This window comes from Psittacula echo, assembly GCF_963264785.1.
Source record: "Psittacula echo genome assembly, chromosome: 20".
Lineage (NCBI taxonomy): Eukaryota > Metazoa > Chordata > Aves > Psittaciformes > Psittacidae > Psittacula > Psittacula echo.
The window spans coordinates 886615-909060 of record NC_137756.1 but is presented as its reverse complement, the minus strand read 5'-3'; the positions used below and the strand labels follow the sequence as shown (position 1 = coordinate 909060).

The following is a 22446-nucleotide window of genomic DNA, read 5'->3' as shown; positions in this document are numbered from 1 at the left end:
CATTACATGCAAGCAAAGCTCAACGGCACTCCTGAGTTACAAAAGAAAGCATCATCAAGGGGAGTCTGTAATTGTGCAACTCCACATTCCAAACTGCTGAAGGTCAAAAAAGGTTATACTGCTATTTTCACTGAGTGAATCTACAGTCTGTCTAGTATTTATCTTTCTCAATAGTTGAGATAATATAAATAGGATGCCTTCAAGGCTTTCCAAGTGACAGTTTTCTAGATTCTGACACATTCAGGGTGCTGCTAACTGTTAAACTGCAGTCCTGATATTATCATCCATACTTGCTCATTTTGGGAAAATAATTTGTCTGTGCTAGAAAGGGATAGAACTTCCTCTTAACACAATAGCCTGTGTTCTGCCTCTGATAATAATGAAAGGACATAGAAAAGCTTTCTGCTTTTCTCTAATCTACTCAATGATTATTTGTTATTTTTGCAGTTTCACTAAATATTGTCTTTAGTGTGTATGTGTATATTTCACAATTTGAGGGGGAGGGTATTTTCTAACATGGTGTTGAAAGCTGTTCAAGAGGATGTTTTCTTTGCAGGGCTAGACCAGTTATTAGAGTAAATGCTGCCCTTGAAGTTAATCCAACCATTCTAAACCCAGAGAACAAAGCCTGTTCACTGTCAGATGTAAAGGTTTCTTGGTAAGCAGGATATCTTTGTTTTGCTTTGTGGGGAGGGATGTTTTTGGTGTTTATTTTCATAAGCTTTCAATTTTGAAAGGATTCAGGAAATCTAGTTAGCTAATTAAAAAGGGCAATTGAACATAGACATTTCTGAAAGAACAGACAATAAGAATGAAATAAGAACTTGGACAACAGTGTGAGGTCCAGCCTTCTCCTCAATGGATGCTAGCTTGATTCCCAAGTTACATCCCACCTGCGGAGATTGCCAGTTGCCTGTGTTGAGTAGAATAAGATCTTCCCAAGATGGTAATGGATTGCTCAGCTTTTGTAGTGTTTTTATCCATTAACTTACTTTTTAGATGAGCTCGTGGAAAACACATTTGGGAAATGATCTGCTCTGCAAACTGGTTTTGGTTCTTGTTCCTGTACTATATCCAAACCCACTTCTCCTTTCTAGTGCTAACTTCTTTTTTAACTTGGTATTCCAGTTCCTTATAGTTTTCAAAAAAATAGATGAGCCACATTTGATTTCAGGAATAAACACTCTGCTTCACATGCTATTCCTGCATGTATTATGATTCCAAAGCTTTGCATTGCTGTCTACTTATTAACAGGTTATAGTGTCTTCCCCACTAGTAGAAAATAGCTTTTGGGAGTGAACTAGAGTCTCAAAGGAGAATACCTTTGAACTGAGAAAAATAGTAAAGAATTTTAGAATATAATGAGACAAAAAGTGCGTGAAATTAATATTTTCTTTTCCTCCAAAACAGCTTCAAAGTAAAGTTCTGCTTAAAAGCAGATGGCAAAGGAAAGCTCCCTAATTCACTCAGTAAGTTCTGCTAATTTAAAAACTTTTAAAGTCTTTTCATATATTGTTTGCAGACATGAGCAGTGGTCACTGTTCTTCATTATTGTTGCCTACCCTTTACAGCACCATATTGCCAGTCTGGTAACCATACACATCTATATATATCTTCATTATGTCTTTTGCTGAAGCTGTGTTGAAGTCAGTGGGATTTGAGCGTACCTGAGACTTCAGACATATGTTTGACCACTTGGTGGAACTAGTCTTGGAAAATCCTTTATATTACAGAATTGAGATCAACTCTTGTTGAGGGAGTTTTAGAAAAGAATATTCAAGCATGTATATTGTTGGGCCTGAAAAATATGGACAAGCAACAAGGGACTTCTCATATTTCTGTTGAAATCATGACCTTATGATTGATATCATTAATTTTTTTCATCAGATTTTCTGGATCAGATTCGGGAAAAGATTGTTTTAAACAGGTTTTTAAGTTACCGCTAAGAGATTTTGTAGTGTGGCAGACAGCCTGATACAATCAGGTTTCGTCTACTGATTCTAAAATCGTTTCCTTATTTTCTGTATGGCATGTATAGAGGTGGTATGATCTGGGAAGATTCATATAAATGGCTGTTGCATATTTTAAATTTCATTATCTATATCAAATATTCAAAGTAATTAGATTAGCAATACAGTTACATGCTGTAATGTGTTACAGGCAAGATTGCTTTAAATTTTTTTTTGGGGGGGAAAATTTAACTTGTTCATGCACTTCTGTAGCAACTATAAATGTATCACTGCTTTTCATAGAATCATAGAATAGTTAGGGTTGTAAAGGACCTTAAGATCATCTAGTTCTAACCCCTGTGCCATGAGCAGGGATGCCTCACCCTAAACCATGTAGACTCTGCCCAACCTGGCCTTGAATGTTTCTTGTATGTTTCCAGTGTTTAAGGAAAAAGCAGAGACCAGTTTAGGACAACAACAATGCCTGTTTTGTTACTATCTTGAGAACTAATGTTGAAACAGATTCTTATATTGAAGGAAGGGGAAGTTTTAAAAGTTCCAAATACTAGGTTTTCATTGTAGCTGAAATCAGCATTCAGCTCCAGTTCTGATGGGAATCTGTAGTGTTTTTAATTGAATGAAATATCCCTAACCTAACTGCTTTGGATTGGACAGATTTCCAAGTGGAGCTGCTGTTGGATAAACTTAAGCAGAAAGGAGCTATAAGGAGAGCTCTCTTTCTTCACAGTAAACAGCCTAGCCACTCTAAGAACATGACTATTACCAAGGGGGGAAAAATGAATTGTGAAGAACTCGATGCCTTTTTGAGGGTAAGTAGCCACTTCCGTTTTAGGCAAATTATTTTTGGTGCATTGTCTGTTACAGATTCCTTGTGTTAGGTGTTAAAAACAAAAAAAAAAAAAAAAGAAAAGAAAAAAGAAGTGCTAGAGACACTTCATGCCCCACATAGAACTGAAATTACTAAAACGATATGTCTGTCCTGGGTTATCACTTCTGTCTGAGTACGAACAATAGGTATTACTGTGACTAAGGTCCTGGTCACTAAATGGATTAGAAATTCAATTCTGAGCATTGTTATGGGCTTCCTGGACAAGTCATCTAGGCACAAAATTATAACTCCCAAGGAATGTGCAAGTCAGCAAGCAGAGGTTGTGTTTTCACTTTGGAGGTAAAAGTAAAGAAAAACGTGGGTCTTCAACTAAAAGGTAAAGATAAGCAAGTACCAAAGGGGACAGAGAAGATTGAAATAGGAAGCTTGCTTTTTCTCAGTCTTTTTGTTTTAGTTCCCACAAACGTGGACAGATGCTAACACAATTAAAAAGTGTAACCCAGTAGAAGAAACACTGGCTGAAATAGCAAAGACATCTGAAAATGTAGCTATGTACATGCAGCTCAGATTTATCTCTGAGTGCTTATAAATCAAACAATACTTATTTCTTTCTTAAAAAAAAATAAATGACAAACCAAAAAACAAAACAAATCCCCAAAACTAGTGAAAATACTAGTAATCATTAAGGATTCATGGAGGATAGGTAATACCTTTGACTGGCCTTGTGAGTGGGGTATATATGGAAACACACCTCCGAGATCATTAGTAAAGTTTTAACACTTTTCCACCTGACATTCTCATACAGAAAGTAATGACACATGACCTCTATGAAACTATGTTAAATTGAACGCAGAACCATTTGAAAACTATTATTATCAATAGGTTTCTGCCCATAGAAGATAGCTTCTGAAGTAAGATCCTGCAATGAGCTCTGAGTCGGTTATTTTCATTCTTCTCATTTTTGAAAATAATGAAGCAGAGTTTACAGTGATAAAAATCTGTGACATACATAAACCAAAGAGATGGTTTGTAAGATCGTGGAAAGACAGGATCAGTATCTGATAAACGGAATGATTTGAAATGAATATGAAAGTCAGCAACTCCAAGTGCAAGGTAATAATTTTAGGAGGGGAAAAATCACACGTCCAATGGTGAATATCTGTGAGGGATCTTAAAAGCATAGTGAATTTTGTCTGACAGGGAAAAATGAGATTGTATAGCCCTTTAGGCTCCTCACTATTACAGTTCTATGACTTAATACTTCTGTATGCTCCAAGTTTGCATTTGTAAAACAGGCATGTTACTGCCAAAACTGTCCATCTTCAATGTTGGCACTGCAGATTTTCCAACAAGAGATTTTGTTGTGTGAAAAGAGCTCAGAAGTTTTAGTGTTGTTTTGGCTTCCTCATTCCTATTACAACATGAACAATAAATAAAAATACTGCTCAGTATTGTTTTTGGGATGACTATTTGTTGCCTATAGGGACTTCTGAAGGATATTTTTTGTTGCTGTTTTCTTCACATGTTCTAATTGTAATTCAAATTTTGGTTTCCTCAGGATGAATCTGAATTTAGAGACAAACTAACTCCCATTACTATCTTTATGGAATATCGTCTGGATTACAGAACAGCTGCAGATGCAACAGGATTGCAGCCTATCCTCAACCAATTCACTCCGGCTAATATGAGCAGACAGGTATAATTATTATACAGTCTGTGATGACAGAACCCAGAACACATTTTCAGCTTTCAATACTAAGGTTCATCTTAGAACTTCCGAAAAATTAAGATACCAAAATAGTGTTTGAATTATGGAAATATTGATGGTTATTGTATGTTTGTCTATTTGCTTTCCTTCTCTCTGTGTCAGGTTTCTTTGGTTTTGAGACGGGACTTCCTTTTCATGCATATAATGAACAGTTTTCTGGAGAAGAGCAGACAGAATAGTATTAAGGTTGTCAGTCTTGAAGGACTGAAGTATTTCATCCATTGCTCCTACTATGCTGCTCTTTGTATATTTATTCATATAATTCTCCTACAGTAATAAGCATAGTTTTTCTGTTTCTACCCACTATACAGATTTTTGCACTTGTTTGTAAAGAGGATAGTGGAGATGCAACTCAAATGAACAGATTATTCAGAGGAAACACAATTAATGTCTGTAGACATCAGTCCTACAGTTGCAGTGTGTCAGGATGAGGCACAATACCCCCGTATATAAAAACTCATTTGTTCTCTTCTGAAGCTGAGTTGAAGATCTCTTATAACCAGCTCTTTAGAAAATTTTTATTTGGTGGTGAAACAGCATTATTGGAAATGTATGTTAGAACAGATGCAGGAATTCTTACAACAATATGCATTTGATTTTTGCATAGGCACATATTCTGCTGGATTGTGGTGATGATAATGTCTGCAAACCAAAGCTGAAGGTTTCAGTAGAAAGGTAAATACATGAGAAAAATACTACAGGGAAAAATAACTTCCCTACTTCAATTCTAAACTTAAAGAGCTTGTAATACTTTGTTAAAATGATGTATTGAAATAAGTAGACCTCCTCAGTGTATACAATCTAAACTCATGTTTATTTGTTTTAAAGAAAACTCATTTTCTGCTTTGTAACCTAATGTTTTTAGCGGGTAATACAGGGAGAGCACATACCCCCATCCTATCCCCCATTATTAGTACACAGGATTTATGTGTATGTTTGCTAAGCTGGACATGCATGGCAAGCACAAATCAGTGTTAGCTGCAATTGTGCCACTGTTCTGTCATTTAATACTAGGCAGGCACATGAAGATGTGAACAGGTGTAATTTTATCCAGCAAGGGGTAGAGTAGAGCTGTGTTGTCATATCTATGAAAAAAATTGTTGGTATTGGTAATATCTTTTATTAAACCTGGAAAAAAGAAACAAGTTTCATAATTCTTTCATAAGTCTGTGATTTTTTGTGCTTTTTATGCCCCAAAGCCATTCTTAAGTGTATTATCTCTACTCAATAACGTTATCTGTTGGGGTTTCCCATGCCTTAGTGCAGAGCTATAGCATATGCGCGTGTATGTAGTTAGTACAGTTCACAAATATACTAATTCATGCAAATGCTTCAGAAGCATTTTATATCAGTGCAGGTACGGTTAGGTTTCCTTGTAGTTGGTGAAATTAAAATACATTGAACAGATATTCTTTTTGTGTTTGGAACAAATGTATTACAGAGGTCTTGGGTGTATTCTGTTGTTGAGCCTTCCATCAAAACATTATGAATTTTCTCCCTCTGCTAAGTAGGCATGTAATTCAGAATGTACACAGTGATTTAGCTGTTCATAATTGTTTATTCCTTGTTAAAAAAGGTGGTGGTGGTTTTGTGGTTTACTGTAAACCTTGTACAAAAGATTTTTAAAAAACAGCATGTAATATTTGGTCCATTTTTGTGATTATAGATACAGGGTTTTTTTAAACATAGTGCAGAGCTCTCCTGATATTCCTGAAGCATAGGTACTGCGTCTAGATTTCTCTAATGTCTTGTGCAATTTCAGAATGTCTCTTGTTTCTCTAAGTTCAACCAGTTCAATACAGTTGAAAACCTGAACGCAGAGTTCATTTTTTCATTTGTTGTTTTGTAGTGATCAGAAGCAGATCTATATTGGTGATGACAATCCCTTGACATTAATTGTCAGTGCTCAGAATCTAGGAGAAGGAGCCTATGAAGCAGAGCTCTTTGTCGTTGTTCCACCCCAAGCAGATTTCATAGGTGTTGTTCGTAACAACGAGGTAAAATTCCAACTGTCTTTCTTCTTTGAGTAGTCAGATTTCAGGTGCTGCTATGGAAGTTTGTGGGAGAGGGCCCGTCAGTGGTGGGTTTTATGCTTTGATCCGAAAATAAAGCACAGAAAAAATGGTAAGGCTCTTCCAAGCCTCAAGGCTGTATAACATCTGGTTGGATGGTTCCAATTTAAGAGCTTACTGCTAACAACAAAGGATATTCATCTGTGTGTTGGAGCTTGACACACCAAGTTTATCTGCTTCAACACTTTGTTTGAACAGTACCCTTAATTAAATTAGATTTAGCATCTCATGCTAGGTAAAGAGCTGGGCACCTGTGAGGCAAAAAGTGATATTGCGTATTACTATTCTGTTCACCTAAGTATATAGAAAGTCTTGGGTGTCAGTTATTCTAACTACGCAGATTATTAAAGTATGTTTCCTGATTTTCCCTTGTATTAAAAAATGTCTGAAAACTTCTCTTTCTCTGAATACATGTGGATATAGTTCAAATTTTGGTTTAGCCCGTTACAGATATACAGAAGTAATATATATTTTCAGATTTTCTTCATTATTGTTTTTATTTGATTTAATCTGTGATGACCTTCATATAGGTTTTAAAGAATCATATGGAGAAATGCTTTAGGTCACAAAAATCATCAGTGATACCCAATGTAGGAGTATTGAATTTCTCTTTTTATAATCTTGGAAAGAGCATCTATCTTGTATCAAAAATATCTGTCTCCATGGAGACTTTCATATTTTGGTTTTATTTTAGTGTTTGACTGTGTTAGGACTGAGAAATTATATTAAAACTAACACAGCATATCTAGAACTTTTCTCCAGACTTTCATCCAGGTCTCCAGATGTAAAGAATGCCATTCCTTAATACTTTTTTCTGCTTTACTGCAGGCTTTAGCAAGACTGTCTTGTGCATTTAAAATAGAGAATCAAACTCGCATGGTAGTTTGTGACCTGGGAAATCCCATGAAAGCAGGAACTAAGGTAAGGTTTGGTCCAAGAGGTGTCTGGTATCTCAAGCAGTAGAGTCAGCATTTTTCTTAATCACTGTAGTGTCTGGGCAGGATTTTTACTCGCAGGAAGTTAAGATTAGATGTAGCTGACATTTAGCTACCTACATGTTTGGTTAGTTCAGTGGTAATTTGGTTTAGCTTTTTGGTTAAATTAAAGGCTGAAAGGAGTGTTCATGAGCCATAACTCAAAAGGAGTAGTTCATTAAACAGTGGAATTAATGAACGCTGGTGCCTCTTCAGTTTGTCTTTAGATTTATTGGATATGTATTTTTAGTATGTAACAAAGAGCTAGCTCATAACACACCTTTTTTTTAGTGTAAACCCAACAATGCTTCTCTCTTCTGCCTTGTTTTGTGGTTTGAGAGAGAGTTTTGTCTAGTTGAAACCTCTGCACTTCCACCAAATGTAGCTGGAATTTGAAGAATTAAATAACTATTAGTGGGACCTAGCAGATATTAAGATGATGTGATGCAATAAGTCTTATTTTATGAGGAAATAATGCGAAAATCAGTCATGATTATAAACAGTTTGAAGGTGCTTTTCTTTCAAGAGACATTTTTAATAGATGAATAAATGTTATTCCCAAAGTCTTTCAAAGTACATCAAGCTGAACAGTACAGATGTTGAAGTAACTATCATCACTGACATAGAACAAACTTTGGGAACTGAATTTTGAGTCATTACTGTGCCCTGTTCTTCAGGCTACGGTGCTTTTTGCAACACATAGGGAGGCTCAGTTATGTGTAGAAATGGCTGAAGTAATGGGGGTGGGCATGATTGTGAACATTACATTTCTGTTTTGTGGTAGTGATGCACTGGCTGAAATCTAAAGAGGACTGTACGTTTCTAATCTTGATGAAGTGGACAAGTTTTATTTGCCAGTTCTCTGTGTGTGCTCTCTTACAACTACAAGCGTCAAGCAATTTTGTTGTAGTATATTAAGTATATATATTAAGTATATTTTGTTGTTGTATTAAGAAGCTTTTCTCATGTATTTTATCATGCTTCTTCCACTGAGCCATGGTGATTTTATTTCTAAAGCTATTAGCTGGCCTGCGTTTCAGTGTGCACCAGCAGTCTGAAATGGATACCTCTGTGAAGTTTGACTTGCAAATTCGAAGGTATGGAAACCTAGGAGTATGTACCTCACCTGATAGAAAACATGCTAAGTAAATACACTGTGAACTAAGTAGATAGTGTCACTCTGGACTAATTCTCTGGTCTTTGCTTCATCCTAGCTTAAAAAATAAACACACCCTTTAGATGGATTTTGTGTTCTAAAATAGAGGAAAAAATGTAAGAAAAGGCAGATTTCTGTTTGAATGTAATTTATTTTGCTTACATCTTTTAGACAGGCCATGGCACAAATGAGATACTAATAATGAGGAACAAAACCATTTACAGCTTTTAAAAAAACCCTGTATTTTTCTACCTGCATACCATTGTGATCTGACACTCATGCAGTGCCACAGAATGACTGTGCCTTTGGGTTTCTAGCACTGTTTTAAAATTGATGTTTGAACTCTGAGCTCCTTCTGAAGTAAAGCCAGAATTTCAAATTTTATGTATTTTGAGGATGAGAGGTATAAGCCTTTCAGAAAAGGCAATGTATGCTGTTTGTTCTCCCCCATGGTTGAAAAAGGTTTTGATGTTTGGTTGGTTTTTTTTCTTTTTTTGGGTTGGTTTGGTTTTTTTTGGTGTTTGGGATTTTTTTAACTTTTTATCATTTAAGGGCTGCTGCTTTTATTTATTTTTTTTTTTCCAGTGAATAAATTATTCTCATCCACATTTGGCTACAAGGATTAAATAAGTTTAAACTTACCATTCCATTTTAAGGATACAGTGATTCATAATGATCAAAGGCCTTGGCAGCATTAAGTATCTCTTTGATCTCACATTGCTGTGTGTTCAAATTTTTTCCCCTCTTCTCCATCAGCTAGTAAGCTGTGCCAGTGCACGCATTAGTATTAAACACAGTTGCATGTATTTGTTGATTACAGCAGCAGTGAAGAATAGATCTTCTATCTTTCTAAAGGAAACTGGTTAAATAGACATAATAATCATATGTGTCTAAGGAGATCAGGATTCTGTTCCCAGCTCCACTTTGAGGAGAACAGGTGTTCTCTGTATTTCTTTTTCTCTGTTTACGAAGAAAGTCCAAAGAAATTTTATGTATGAATGACTCTGTGTGCGTTGATATCTGTCATCTCCTGGTGTATCTCAAGTGCAGGAATAAGACGTAAACTGGTTTAAACACTGTAAAGAGAGGTAATCAAAAGTAGCCCTAGCATGCTTTTCTGTCCTGGGACTAGTCTGAGGCCAACAAGTCTCTGAGCAAAACACGTCGTAACTGCGGAATTTAGGGCTCTGCTAGCTATAGAGACGGTGTTATCTCACAGCACTGGCATTTGAATTTTCTTACATGTGGCAGGCTAAGGATGGAGTCAGCATGAGCTCTGTGTCCTTCATCGACTTCTGTCCACTCGCTGAGTGACCTCCAAGCTGTGCTGAGGGTGGGACTGTCAGGCATTTAAGTGAGAATTGCTGGAATCTGCTTCTTAGTTTTTAGTAATTGTGCTTTCCTACAGTGGCTGAAGAGTCATAGTGTTACACACAATTGTTTTAAGGTCTGGGGTTTTTAAATACTTAGCTTATTTAATTTCAGTGATTAACTTTAATTTTCTCTGCAGTTCCAACCTGTATGACAATCTAAGTCCAGTAGCATTCTATCAGGCTGACCTTGCTATTTTAGCAGCTGTTGAAATTAGAGGGTAAGCATTGATAATATTTTAATAATTGTCTCCCTCAGATAAGTTTTGTATGTTTGCATCTTTATATTTAATTAACTTTCTTTCACATCTGTGTCAGTTTTCAAGAAGCCTTAGGGAATTTATAATGGTAAAGAAATTATGTTTCTCTCCATCCACCCGTTGAACTTTCAGATCTTAAATGATTCGAAATAATTAGAAAATGAATTCCAAAAAGAAGTGTTGTGCCTCTTTTACCAGAGGTTTCTGTAAGAGAAGAAATAAAAATTGCCCCTTGTTTTCGCAATTGCACACTTTTCTCAAGGTCACTTTCCCCCTCCATGAACTGACTGGGTTTTCATCCAAAAACCTCTAAAACCCTTTTTAGAACCAAAGTTGAAAATCCTGTTGAAGATAAGTTTGCAATGCCCTCAGCTTCTTCAATCTGAAGTATAATATTAATATTGTATTAATATGTTACACATTCATTACTGTGGTCTAATTTTGTTACTTTTTGAGAGCCGTGGGTTGGCACAACTGAAAAGCATTACTGCTAGCTTCACTGTTTTCATTGTACTGATAAGTCTCTGCATCATCAATATTTCCATTATCTAAGTATTGCACACTTTGTAGTTTTTGGATGACTTGTGTGTATCTTAATTCTGTTAATGGTTTACTAGATTCTGTAGGATGAATCCAAAGTTTAGGGCAGGAAAAAAAAGATTCTGAATACAAGGCTCATGTTTTCATGGACTGAAGAAAACTGAACATTTAATATAAAGGCCACTCAATCTCTTCTTTCTGGTTTTATATGCAGAGGATGAAAAATTGGAGATGGTATTTTAAGCATGTTAATTTTCTAGTGAGATTTTCTAGTGAATTATGTTCATCATTTATACTTTATAATAATGACTTGTTTGCTCTGTTGTTTAGTGTATCGTCTCCTGATCACATATTCCTTCCTGTTGCAAATTGGCAGCTGAAAGAGAATCCAGAAACAGAAGATGATATTGGGCCTCTAGTGCAGCATATCTATGAGGTGTGCAGTTACTACTCATTTCAATTACACAGTTCTGTGGTAGATTAAATCTTTTTGATGTAGCTTTTCTCTGGAGTAAATTACAAATTTTTTTCTTCATTTTGTTCTTGCATGGAAACAAAGATTTAATTTTTTTAATGCTGGGTCAATAATTGGTGTCTGCAAGAAGGGCTGCAGTGCTTGCAACTACTGTTACAGCAGCAGCCAAATAGAAAAGGCTGATTTATTTTTTTTTACATCATTACATATCCTTTACTTCCTAGCCCTTCCTAGCCCTTTACTTCCTTTCAAAAAATCTAGATAAAACTTTTGAAGTAACTTAAACTCAGAAAATGACTCGTACTGTAAATTATTCAGTATCCTCATTGGTATTCCAACTGTTCTGAAATATTATTGTAAATTCTTTTGCCTTGAAAAAATTTAAGTATTTAAAAGTTCCTCAAAAGGATGATCACAGCCTTAATCTGGATTGTTTAATTAAGCAAAATTTACTGAGAGAGCTGTGTGAATAAGAATAGTTAAAAGTTGTTCTAGAACTTAAAAGGCCATTTATCTAATGAAATTTAAGGGTGTATGTATCTGTGCTCAGAGTATCTTGGCTGAGAGACATACAGTAGCTGAGATTTGTGCAACAGACTTCCAAAAAAACCTAATTCCATATGGCTTTTCTTCAAAGTATTTTTTATTGAATACAGAAGTCATTTTACGTTTTACCTGTTGGGGGACTGAAGTTTAGCTACCATTTTCAGGTAAAGTTGATGCTATTCCCATAAGTGGCTGGGGTAAGGGTAGTGGCAGTATCATTTAAAATAAGAACTACATGCACAAAGAAGGCAGCATTCATTTTTTAGTTTATATCTGTTACCTTTATTTTCATAATCAGCTAAGAAACAATGGTCCAAGTGCATTCAGCAAGGTGATGATGACTCTGCAGTGGCCTTACAAATACAAAAACTACACACTGTTGTATATTGTTCAGTATGAAATTGATGGTCCCATGAACTGCACTTCTGATATGGAAATCAATCCATTAAAAATTAAGGTAAGTAGGACTTTCCTTTTGAGTGGTATGAAATATACTTGTTTGTTTTGAAAACACACTCAAAATACCCAAATCCCTGAGAATATCTAACACTCTCTGGGTTAAGTTTTCATCTGTTGCTGAGGAATGAGACTGCACTTGTCAATGTATATAGCAGGTGAAATAAAAGATAGACAATAAATTGTCAACCCCAAAATAAATTTGTCTTGTTTTTTTTTTCTCTTGAGGACTGTACTGTATGAGTTCTAAATGGAAAACAGTGGAATTATATTGAATGTGGTCATGAACAAAAATATTCCAGATGCTTCTGGGCTGTTTATGTAAATATTCTGGGGTTTAATTTTTTGGAAGAAAATGGCACTGTTTTCTTTATTACTAGTTTATTTATCTAGGCCCTCATCCAAATGCCACACAGGTCAATATGGGTGTTTCACTTTTTCCAGTTCCTCCGGGACTTGTGTATGTCTGAACATGTGTACAGGGGTATATGATACATCAGTACCGTACTAGTGCTTTTTTTTCAGAGTAAAAACCAGAAATGTTGAGGAAGAATCTTTAACAGATTGCAAAGTTGAATTATTTATTGCAGTCTAGGAGTATTTGTTTTCTATGCATGGCAAAGTTTTGAGTTGAAAAATAATTAAGATACTCAAGGCTCTGTGTTCTTAATAGAAATTTGCATCAGTGATCTAATAAAAGCAGGAGTAACATTTTAATCACAGCAGTAGGTAAAGTCAGGGTCTGAAGAATGGCTAGGATAGGAAGAGAGAAACCTGATCAATTATGTATTTTCTTCACCTTAATTTACGATTCTTCAAGTGTATCTAAATGTAAGAATTATTTATTGGTTTTCCTTCATGTATCCTAGATTTCTGCTTCTAAAGATGATGATAAGAATGAAACACTTAGCAGGGAAGATAATCGCCATCATCGTATCAGTCGAAGGGATATAACTGCCATTGAAGGAGACGTGCATACTTTGGTAAACTCTCAGCATTGATATGTTGATAATACTTTTAGGGTTTTTTAAAATGAAGGTGAAGATGAAAGTTCCATGGGATGAAGAGTAATTTCAAAAAAATCCATGTTCTCCATTTAAACAGTTAACAGACAAAAACGTCATATGCTCTTGAGCTGTTGGTTGGGTTTTCCCCCAGTATGCATCAGTTTTCCTTGGGGTAGTCAGCCAGTGAGACATATGACTATGATTTTGTGCTGTTATGTTTCCAAGTCCTCAAAAACAAAGGTCAAGTTCAAGGGCACTTCATTCAAAATCAGTGACTAATTCACGGACTAATATCCAGTATTCATAATAATTTCACTGTATTGTACTTACACTGGCAAATGTACCTTCACTGTACAGTGCTTTTATCTATAATATAGCTAAAATCACAGTTATAAAATGAAGCCTTGTTTTGATCTGTTTTCTTCATAAAACTCGTGGTTAAACTCATGGTTTGACATCAGTATTATCTAATGGATTTTAATGGAAATGTGGTTGAGAAAGGCCAGTTGAACTTCTGTAGTCCTAAGTATGGCTTATAGATCAGGCCAGTCAGTCAAGTTTGAAGACTTCCATTGAATGCAACAAAGCATATTTTGTTGGCACCCAGTGCAGCTAATTGCCATAAGTTTTTCTGTCAAAAACCATACGAAGGATGGTAATGGGAACTGACCAGAAACTGTCCCCCACACCCTCCAACCTTTTTTACTATGTACGTAGATAAAGTATATACCTTAAAGCCACTTCCAGCTGTTTCATGTTTGGGATCCAAGTGGCTCACGTAATAATTTTCTGAATGCAAACTTTTGGGAGACTGTAAGTAATCATTCAATATTAGAGGTTATTAAATACACTTGATTTGTTTCTGGTGCTTTGCCAGGAAAAGAGGACAAAAAATTGTCTATACAAGTAAGGTAATGCCATTAATGACTTTTCAAATATTTTCATGTTCAGAATATCCTTCCTTATTTTTATATGCAGGGCTGTGGAACTGCTGATTGTTTAAAGATAGTCTGTCAAGTTGGCCACCTGGAAAGGGGAAAGAGTGCAATATTGTATTTAAAATCACGCCTTTGGACCCAAACTTTCATGAATGTGAGTGACTGTGAATATTCTGTCCCTGCTTCTGAAACATAAAAAGTGACTTTTTTTTTTATCCACATGTGATACTAATTTTGTATTTTCTTACACAGAAAGAAAATCAGAATCACTCCTATTCTCTCAAATCTTCTGCTTCTTTCAGTGTTATAGAATTTCCTTATAAGAACCTTTCCTTTGAAGATATCCACAATTCTACAGTAGTAAGTCATTTACATCCAGCTTGAGTTACCATACATAATTACTTTGAAATGAATACAAAACCAATGATGATTAAGTTTCTGTGGCTTGGTATAATGATAATTTTGTCAAATATTTGATTCATATATTAATTTCAGTTATACACATACAGTTGAGGGTAAGGCAAAACTTTTTGCCCTAAACCAAGAGTTAACAATAATTGTAGCTTTAAAGACTTAACTTAAAATGAAAAACATGATGAACAGTCCTAATGTTCTTGTTAATACCATTGTTGTTAGTGAAATATTTTACTTGAAAATTGTCTTCTACTGTAGTAGCATTTAGAGCTTGAATAATGGACCTTTAATATATATATGTAGTACTTTGTGAATGTGGAACAAAAGGACCATCTGAAACCCTGGAGGGTTTCATAGAGACATGAAAGAGAATATGTAATATTTAAGTATTATTAAATGCTTAATAAGTATTAAATATATTGAGGTATACCAGACTGAAACTGCATGAATGAAGTTGGCTTGTCACTGCTGTGCAAAGTGTGATTTATTGTGATTTTCCATTAGGTTACTACAAACATTACATGGGGCATTCAACCACAGCCTATGCCTGTGCCAGTGTGGGTTATAATTTTGGCTGTCCTAGCAGGATTATTGCTCTTGGCTGTTCTAGTATTTGTTATGTACAGGGTAAGTACTATATTTGGGGATTTGTATTGTTTTCTTTCCCCTACTAGTGATGTGTTCCTTCAAATAGTACCAGCAGCTTACAGAAATACCGTGGTCCCTTAATCAGCTGAATCAGTTACATTTCTTTGGGGGCCAAGAAAAATGAAAAAGAGAGTGGGGGTAGGGTGGGTGGGAAATCAAATATCTAATAAAATGTGATTATGAAAGGATGTGTGTATGTTTTGAAAAACACAGCACAGTTTTCTTTATTGTTTTCTGAATCACAGATGGGCTTTTTCAAACGTGTGAGACCACCTCAGGAAGAACAAGAAAGAGAACAACTGCAACCACATGAGAATGGGGAAGGAACATCAGAAGCTTAAGCAGAGTTTTATCTGTAAGACATTCTGAATTTTTTAAATGTCTACATCTTGGTTATGGACATTGCTTTTCCCCCTAAGGAAAAAACACTCATGACTGCAAAGTTGCTGGTCTCGGAATGTATCAGCATGTACAAAATAGGAACAATATATTTAAATTCTCCTTTTTGTATTACTTATGTTCATACATGTGACTAATGCATCTGCACTGATTTTTGTGTGAAAAAATCAAATAATATGTAGTGCTATAATTTTGCTTATTGGGACATAGGAGACATCATCTTTTTTGATTCACGGACCAACTTTACATGAATTGCTACACAGATTCTGTGGTTGCTCTTGAAGCCAACAGCTCCCATAGATACTTGCTGGATTACACACATTTTGATTGATTTTTGTTGACATATACTGCACTTCATTTCCTAGCTCTTGAAAGGTAGTTGCACAAAAAAGTGAAAATAGCTTGTTTTACAAAACTGAAGAATATTCTTTGACCATTAACTCTGCTTATGTTTTTCCTCCTGCTCAAAAAAATATTCAGTGCTTATTCCATTGAGCTTATTTGGTGGAATCATTCACATCTGCGTGCCTCTTCCCTTTCTGGCTCAGTCTTGTGGTTTCCCTCTAGATTTTACAGATAGTGTTCTCCAGGTCCTAGGTCTCTTACTGGAGGGGCTGAGCTTACAGAAACAGAAGTGAGCCATAGAAAGCTGGGGATGATGTACTTTCTATGGGATGTAGTGAAAAGATTCAGGGCAAGATACAAAGCCTGCTGTGCATTTCCACAGAGAAGGGTACAGGTGTTCCACAGAATTATTGGTAGCATGGATTAATTCAGATACTGCCAGTGACAAGATGTTGGACTGTGGCTGCCAACAGATGTGTCTGATGAGAAAACTCATAGCCTTTATATTCACAAGTCAAACCTCCACAGGGTTGAATGCTAAGTTTGTATATTACTCAGGTTGAATTTCAGTTTCTCCAAAACAATGGAAGGAATACTTTGTGACAGGTTACGTGATGCACTGTAAGAAACTTGTTATTAATTTTCACAGCCTGTGGTTGAGCATGTCCAAGTGCAGGATGGAGTAATACAGGGACTGCTTAAATTAGAGTATCTGCCAGCCAAACATAACTAGATTACATCAGTACTTCCGCTACTGTCAGGCCTGCCTTGCCACCTGCCCTGAGAGACCAGTGAGCTTGTCAAACGAAGTTTGTATGTAGCTCGCAAAGCAAGAAGGTTTGTTTGAAAAAGAGACTGTTGATTTGCCTTGTTTCATTTTGTTCATTCAGTGTTTCACTCGTATGCTTCATTGCAGAAGACACATTTCATTGCACAAGACATTTCATTATGTCAATACATTTCATTACCATAAAAGACACTAAATATTTTCTTTCATTGTTTTTTAAACCTACCAAAAATTCAGTGGTTTAAAGCATGGGTTTGTTATTCTTAGCTTGGTGTGGCAAAATGAAGCTTCTTATGTTTAGGAGAGAATACAAGAACATTGTCTTTATGCATTTCAGTAGACATGTAATTGCAAATTAGGAGGTGGTCTGGCTTGCAACCATGTGTAGCTGTGTTGCACAAACCTGAGAGTGGACATACTTAAACTATTACAAAGGTGCCTTATATGAGATTTGTTTACTCTCTATTCCAAAAAGGGAATAAATTACATTATGAACTCCCTGTATGCAGCCACATATAAAAACAAAGACTCCTATTGTAATTATACCAGTGAGATTTCTATGTAGACAAACTCGTCAAACGACAAAACCTCTGTTTTGGTTTGGGTTTTTATCTAGGCTTTTTTGTTCAAAGCTGCATCTCTCCCATAAATACTGCAATACCCACTGAATCCAGAATTATCTGAAAAGAACAGTTTGATTCAACTCCCATTTCTGCATCCTGTCCAAGATTTACAATCCACACATGGCTTTCATTGTTAAGTTCATTCTTACTGAACTGTGATGGCATTTGAGTCATTAAGAGAGACAGAACAAAGTTGGGAGCAGGGAGCAGTTACATATATCAGATACAGGCTTGAATATTTACCCTTTTACATGTTTTTGTTTTAGACAATTTGTTTAGATATAATTAGTTTATATAAGAGGATATAGGGCATAATTCTGTTTTCACTGAATTTTCAAGGTCTTCAGTGTGGGAAACATTTTATTTTTGTCTTATAAAATAACTTACTGTCACTAGTAATATAGTAAAGAATCAGGAGTCAGGCTTTGATCCTGGTCTCAAAATGTGATTATAAATCACAATTTCAGTTGTTTATGCAGGCTTTTAGTTCACACACTTTGTGAACTGATTATCTATATGCAAGGAGATTGTTTTTACCCAGTCTTAGTAGGTTAAAAGGTTTAAGAGACTGTCAGATTATAGCTCTAATTCTTACATGTGTGTTTTGATTACATGTACACACTGTGGTGACTTGAAATTCATTAGACTACTTGCATGTCTAGGCATTATAAGGAGATGAAAATAAATTTAAAAAAGCACAGTCAAGAACTCTTCGGCTTACATGGAAGGCACCCATAGCATTTTTATTCTCAGCGCTAGCTGCATCTTAATTTTACTGTGGCAACTGGAAACTCATTTTGCTGATTTTCAGCATAAAAAGGTACATTTTATTGGTACAACTGCTGTAGCTATGGAAAGATTCTTCCATTTATTGAAGCTATATAAAGTAAGAATTATTTAAATGATTTATTTCCTTGCATTCTACTGGAGAATAAAAGCAAATAGTTGCTTCTCCATGTTCTGTAATTTCCAGTTTGATTAAAAACCAACCAAACAAAACAGTACCATATGTAAAAGGTAACACGGGTTACTTAGTGAACATCAATATAACACACCAAATTCAGTTTAAAGTAACATTTCTGTCAGGAAGGTTCTGTACAGGACGTTTTCCTGAATGGGGGTGCAGGAAATATTTGATCTCATGTTCTAGATTCAGCAGTAAGATTATAGACTATATATACTTGTATCAGTATAAATTTCATACTGACATACCAACACTGATGTATTTTTACAGCAAGTATTGTAGAACGATGTTAAAACTTTTAAAGAAACTTTTAGAAATTTATTTTGAAATGAATGTCCTTGAGTCAGAAATTATGTGCATAAGATGCATACTGAAAGTATTGAAGAATTACAAGTACAGTACCAGAAAACTAGTCCTCTTGAGAGTTATGATTCAGCACCATTATTTTTTATCATACAAATTCAACAGCTATGTAATTATTTAGACAATGAAAACATTTTAAGAGATATATCTTTTGTAATGAATTATGAAGTTCTCTAAGTACTCCAGTTTGCCATTACTGTAGCATCTCAAGATCACTATTAAAAAGTTATTTCTTACAAAATGCATATTAGGTAATACTAAATTTGACTGACAATATTTAGAAAACATAAAATAAGGAACCTAATTTATAGGTTTACATTTCTTCCAATAAACTACACGTTGTTGAGCTAACGTTTGTTTAAGCATGACTGCAAAGTCAAATATAGGGTACATTTATCAGCAGAAGTTGAAATTTTTGAAGAAATGTTCACAGATATCAGTAACAAGTTTATCATTTTATTTGTCCCATTTTTTCTGTTTTTTGATTTACACATTGATCTTTGATTCACTTAATGCTTGTGAAAACTTTAACAAAATTTATTATATATGCTCTTTCTTTATAAAGAATTTTTTTCCAAGCAAAGACTTTTAATATTTTGTTGTTTCTAAACTTTGATGCTTACATAATCTTTACGGTAAACTCTCACAGGTATTTTGAAAATACGTCAACTGTAATTAGAACGTTCTTGGTGATCCTAAGGATTCGTGTTGCACTTAGCAAACCCAATTGTTGCAAAAATCTGTTGGTTACCCTGGCAAAAGCCCTGCAGTGTTTATTCCTACACTGTCACCAGTAGTCACAGAGCAGCATTACCCTGGTGGAAACCTAGGCAGTTTTTGTCTTTGGTCCAGACTAAAGACCTATTCCAGAGTCTAATGAAGTCATAGAAAACCTGACATGCAATGCAACTTGCTTTGAATGTGACCCTTTATATTCAGCGCTGCTGGCTTTTAATGGGGAAAAAATGATAGGATTTTCTAAAAGGAAAATGAAAATACAAAAAAATGAAAAGGTCGTGGCAGACCATGCAAGAGCCTTACAGCTTGTCTATTTCAGAGATGGGAAGAACCTGTTAGTTCTCTGTTGGCTGTGGCCTCCTGTCACAAACAAATCCCACAGTTCCTATCATGATTAGAAGCTGAGCTCTAATAACTCTCATTGCCTTGAGTGGGATCTTTGGTACTGAATTTTAGCTTCTAATTCCCAAGTGCAATATAACATGATCAGATCTTGTTCACTGCCTAGTAGTCTGCTTGTTTTTCTTTGCCTAAGAAGGGATGTAGCATTTGTTGATTTCCAAGCATCAGTATTTTTAAGGACACTAACAAAACCAGTGTGTTAAATTGAGTTGATAAATGAATGGTATAGCCAAGTTTTTCATCACCCACATTGGGTGAAACATGATGTATATTCTAAGGTGCATCCATTACTAACTCTTGAGTTATTGAGAATTGGTACAATATTCTTTAAGTCCACTGTGGAAAATTTGACTAGAGCCTATACAATAACGAGTTTGACTTTGTAGTACTACTACTGTTTCATGTGATTATGGTATTTAGCATTTTGGTCAGTTTTTTTTGCAGTGTGTAGAATTTTAATATGGTACAGGAAATCTAACCTTTCATGTGATGAAAATGTGCTGCATTAAGGTTAAATAACTTGACCATTGGCTTTTGCAAAGTAAGTGAAGATTAATGTAGCATTTGCATCATCAAAAAAGCTTGCAGGTTTAGGTGGCCCTTTCTAGTCCATGAAGGAAACCTGTGTGTGTTATGATACTAATATGTTAAAAATATAACACTATTTCTTTGTAATAGATTTTTTTTTTGCCTTTCTTGGTTTTGCTTACGCATTGAATCAATAGAGGATTATTTGCACAGGCAGAAAATTAACATACTAACGAGAGTGCTGTATTTTGGGTTTCTTCGTCATGTAGTAAACACTTGTAACAAATGGGAATATTTTCAGTAACTATGAACTTGTTTCAAAGGCCTTCAGTACGTTTAAGGAGAGCAATATACATTTGAAGTCACCTTATTTTTATTAAATTATAAATCTTGCAAAAAGAAGCGGCTATTGTGGCACAGTAATTTTGTACTGACATCAAATATATAGCTATTAAGCTGTGGTTTTCTTTTCAACTCATTCTTCTCATCCTAATTAAAATTTGATTTTATTAGATTGTATTTTTCTATATATGTATACAATTTCAAAATGTTATGATTGGATAAACTGAAAAATATAAGTATTGAGTTGATTCTGCTATTTAGGATTTTTGAATAAAATACCTCTTAATTAACAGGGATTCTGTTTTGGTTTGGTTGTGGGGGTTTTGTTTAATTCTGGACATATTTTTAAAATTGCATTTAATTCACTTGAAGATATTTCATAGTATATGTTTATAATCCACAGTTATCTACTAAGTACAAAAAGGTCACATTTATTCAACTTTTACATTCTCAGCTAAAGAGGCACATACTAACTTGAGTCTAAAAAAATGGGAATTGTAGGCAAGAAAGAAGATCTAGTCACAAATCATACTGTGTCACAAGAAGACTTATTTCCTACAAAAAATTCTGTATATTGAAAGTAAGTATTTCTTATTTTATAGCTGCCACATCACTGTAGAAATAGTGAATTTTTGTCCTTTGGTTAGGAAAATTCTCAGGAGGCTGGTGTTTCTTTTCTTGTTGTATTATTACATTAATTTTACTTTAGTATTGCATTCTTCTTGTTTAACAATCATACTGATCTTTGTGAGTGGGTGACAGTAAATATTTTGTCTCACAATAAAGAGAATATATTGCTAGAACGCTTACTTAGAAATAAACGTTGTGCTTGTGAGCCCTTTAGAAAAATCTCTGAACTACCGAGTTCCCTGGATTGCTAGTAGGGAATTTGTTAACCTAGAGAAAATAATAAAAAAGGACACTGCAAAGAAGAAAAACTGATATTTGTGTTTTAATTAACAGCTTTCAGTGGCCTTACAGTAGCTACACCTAATGTTCATAAGGAAACATTACAGCAGTATTGAAAACATGACTCTTACCATGTGTTCAGTATACACAGACCTAGTTTTTGTTAAATAAAACACCTTCAGTTAGTTATCAGCATAGTAATCAGCCGATTGTTGTTTAGTAGTTCCAAATTAATGTGTTATTGAGAAATTAGAGACAACAGCTGTCTCCTTACAGCAACAAGGCAAGAGTGGTTTTTTGAATTCCCATCTTATGCCATAACCTTCTTAAACAAAATGATGGTCCATGTCTTGAGGTTACTTAGAACACAACTCCACTGCTTCCACTTAAGTTATGCTGCTTTATGTTGCCTGGTTTTCTGACTCTTTGCATACACACATAATATTTTATTGTATGCTTTTAGTGAGTAAGGTAATTACTAATACATTAATACTTTGTTACATTGTTCTTTGTTAATATATTTTTAATGGCCAGTTCAAGTGACTAAGAACACTGAAAAAGTGAAAATACTTCTTTTATAAACATATTATCCAAATGTGAGAAGCAAAAAAAAAGTCAAATAC

The 22446-nt window shown here is 35.0% G+C and overlaps 1 protein-coding gene across 1 annotated transcript in view; it reads left to right on the top strand.

The window, feature by feature from the left end:
• ITGAV (integrin subunit alpha V) overlaps nt 1-16854 on the top strand; it is a gene marked incomplete at its 5' end in the record, with an annotated part of 44740 nt that extends 27886 nt beyond the window's left edge. Inside the window, 16 exons of the mRNA XM_080632146.1 lie at nt 557-658; nt 1411-1469; nt 2625-2779; nt 4358-4495; nt 5175-5242; nt 6417-6564; nt 7468-7560; nt 8631-8710; nt 10280-10360; nt 11270-11375; nt 12259-12417; nt 13286-13399; nt 14402-14515; nt 14614-14721; nt 15280-15402; nt 15669-16854. Of these exons, the coding sequence (XP_080488272.1) occupies nt 557-658; nt 1411-1469; nt 2625-2779; nt 4358-4495; nt 5175-5242; nt 6417-6564; nt 7468-7560; nt 8631-8710; nt 10280-10360; nt 11270-11375; nt 12259-12417; nt 13286-13399; nt 14402-14515; nt 14614-14721; nt 15280-15402; nt 15669-15764 (1744 nt within the window). The 3' untranslated portion in view covers nt 15765-16854. The remainder of the gene's footprint in view (nt 1-556; nt 659-1410; nt 1470-2624; nt 2780-4357; nt 4496-5174; nt 5243-6416; nt 6565-7467; nt 7561-8630; nt 8711-10279; nt 10361-11269; nt 11376-12258; nt 12418-13285; nt 13400-14401; nt 14516-14613; nt 14722-15279; nt 15403-15668) is intronic.
• Between the last annotated feature and the right edge of the window lie 5592 nt (nt 16855-22446).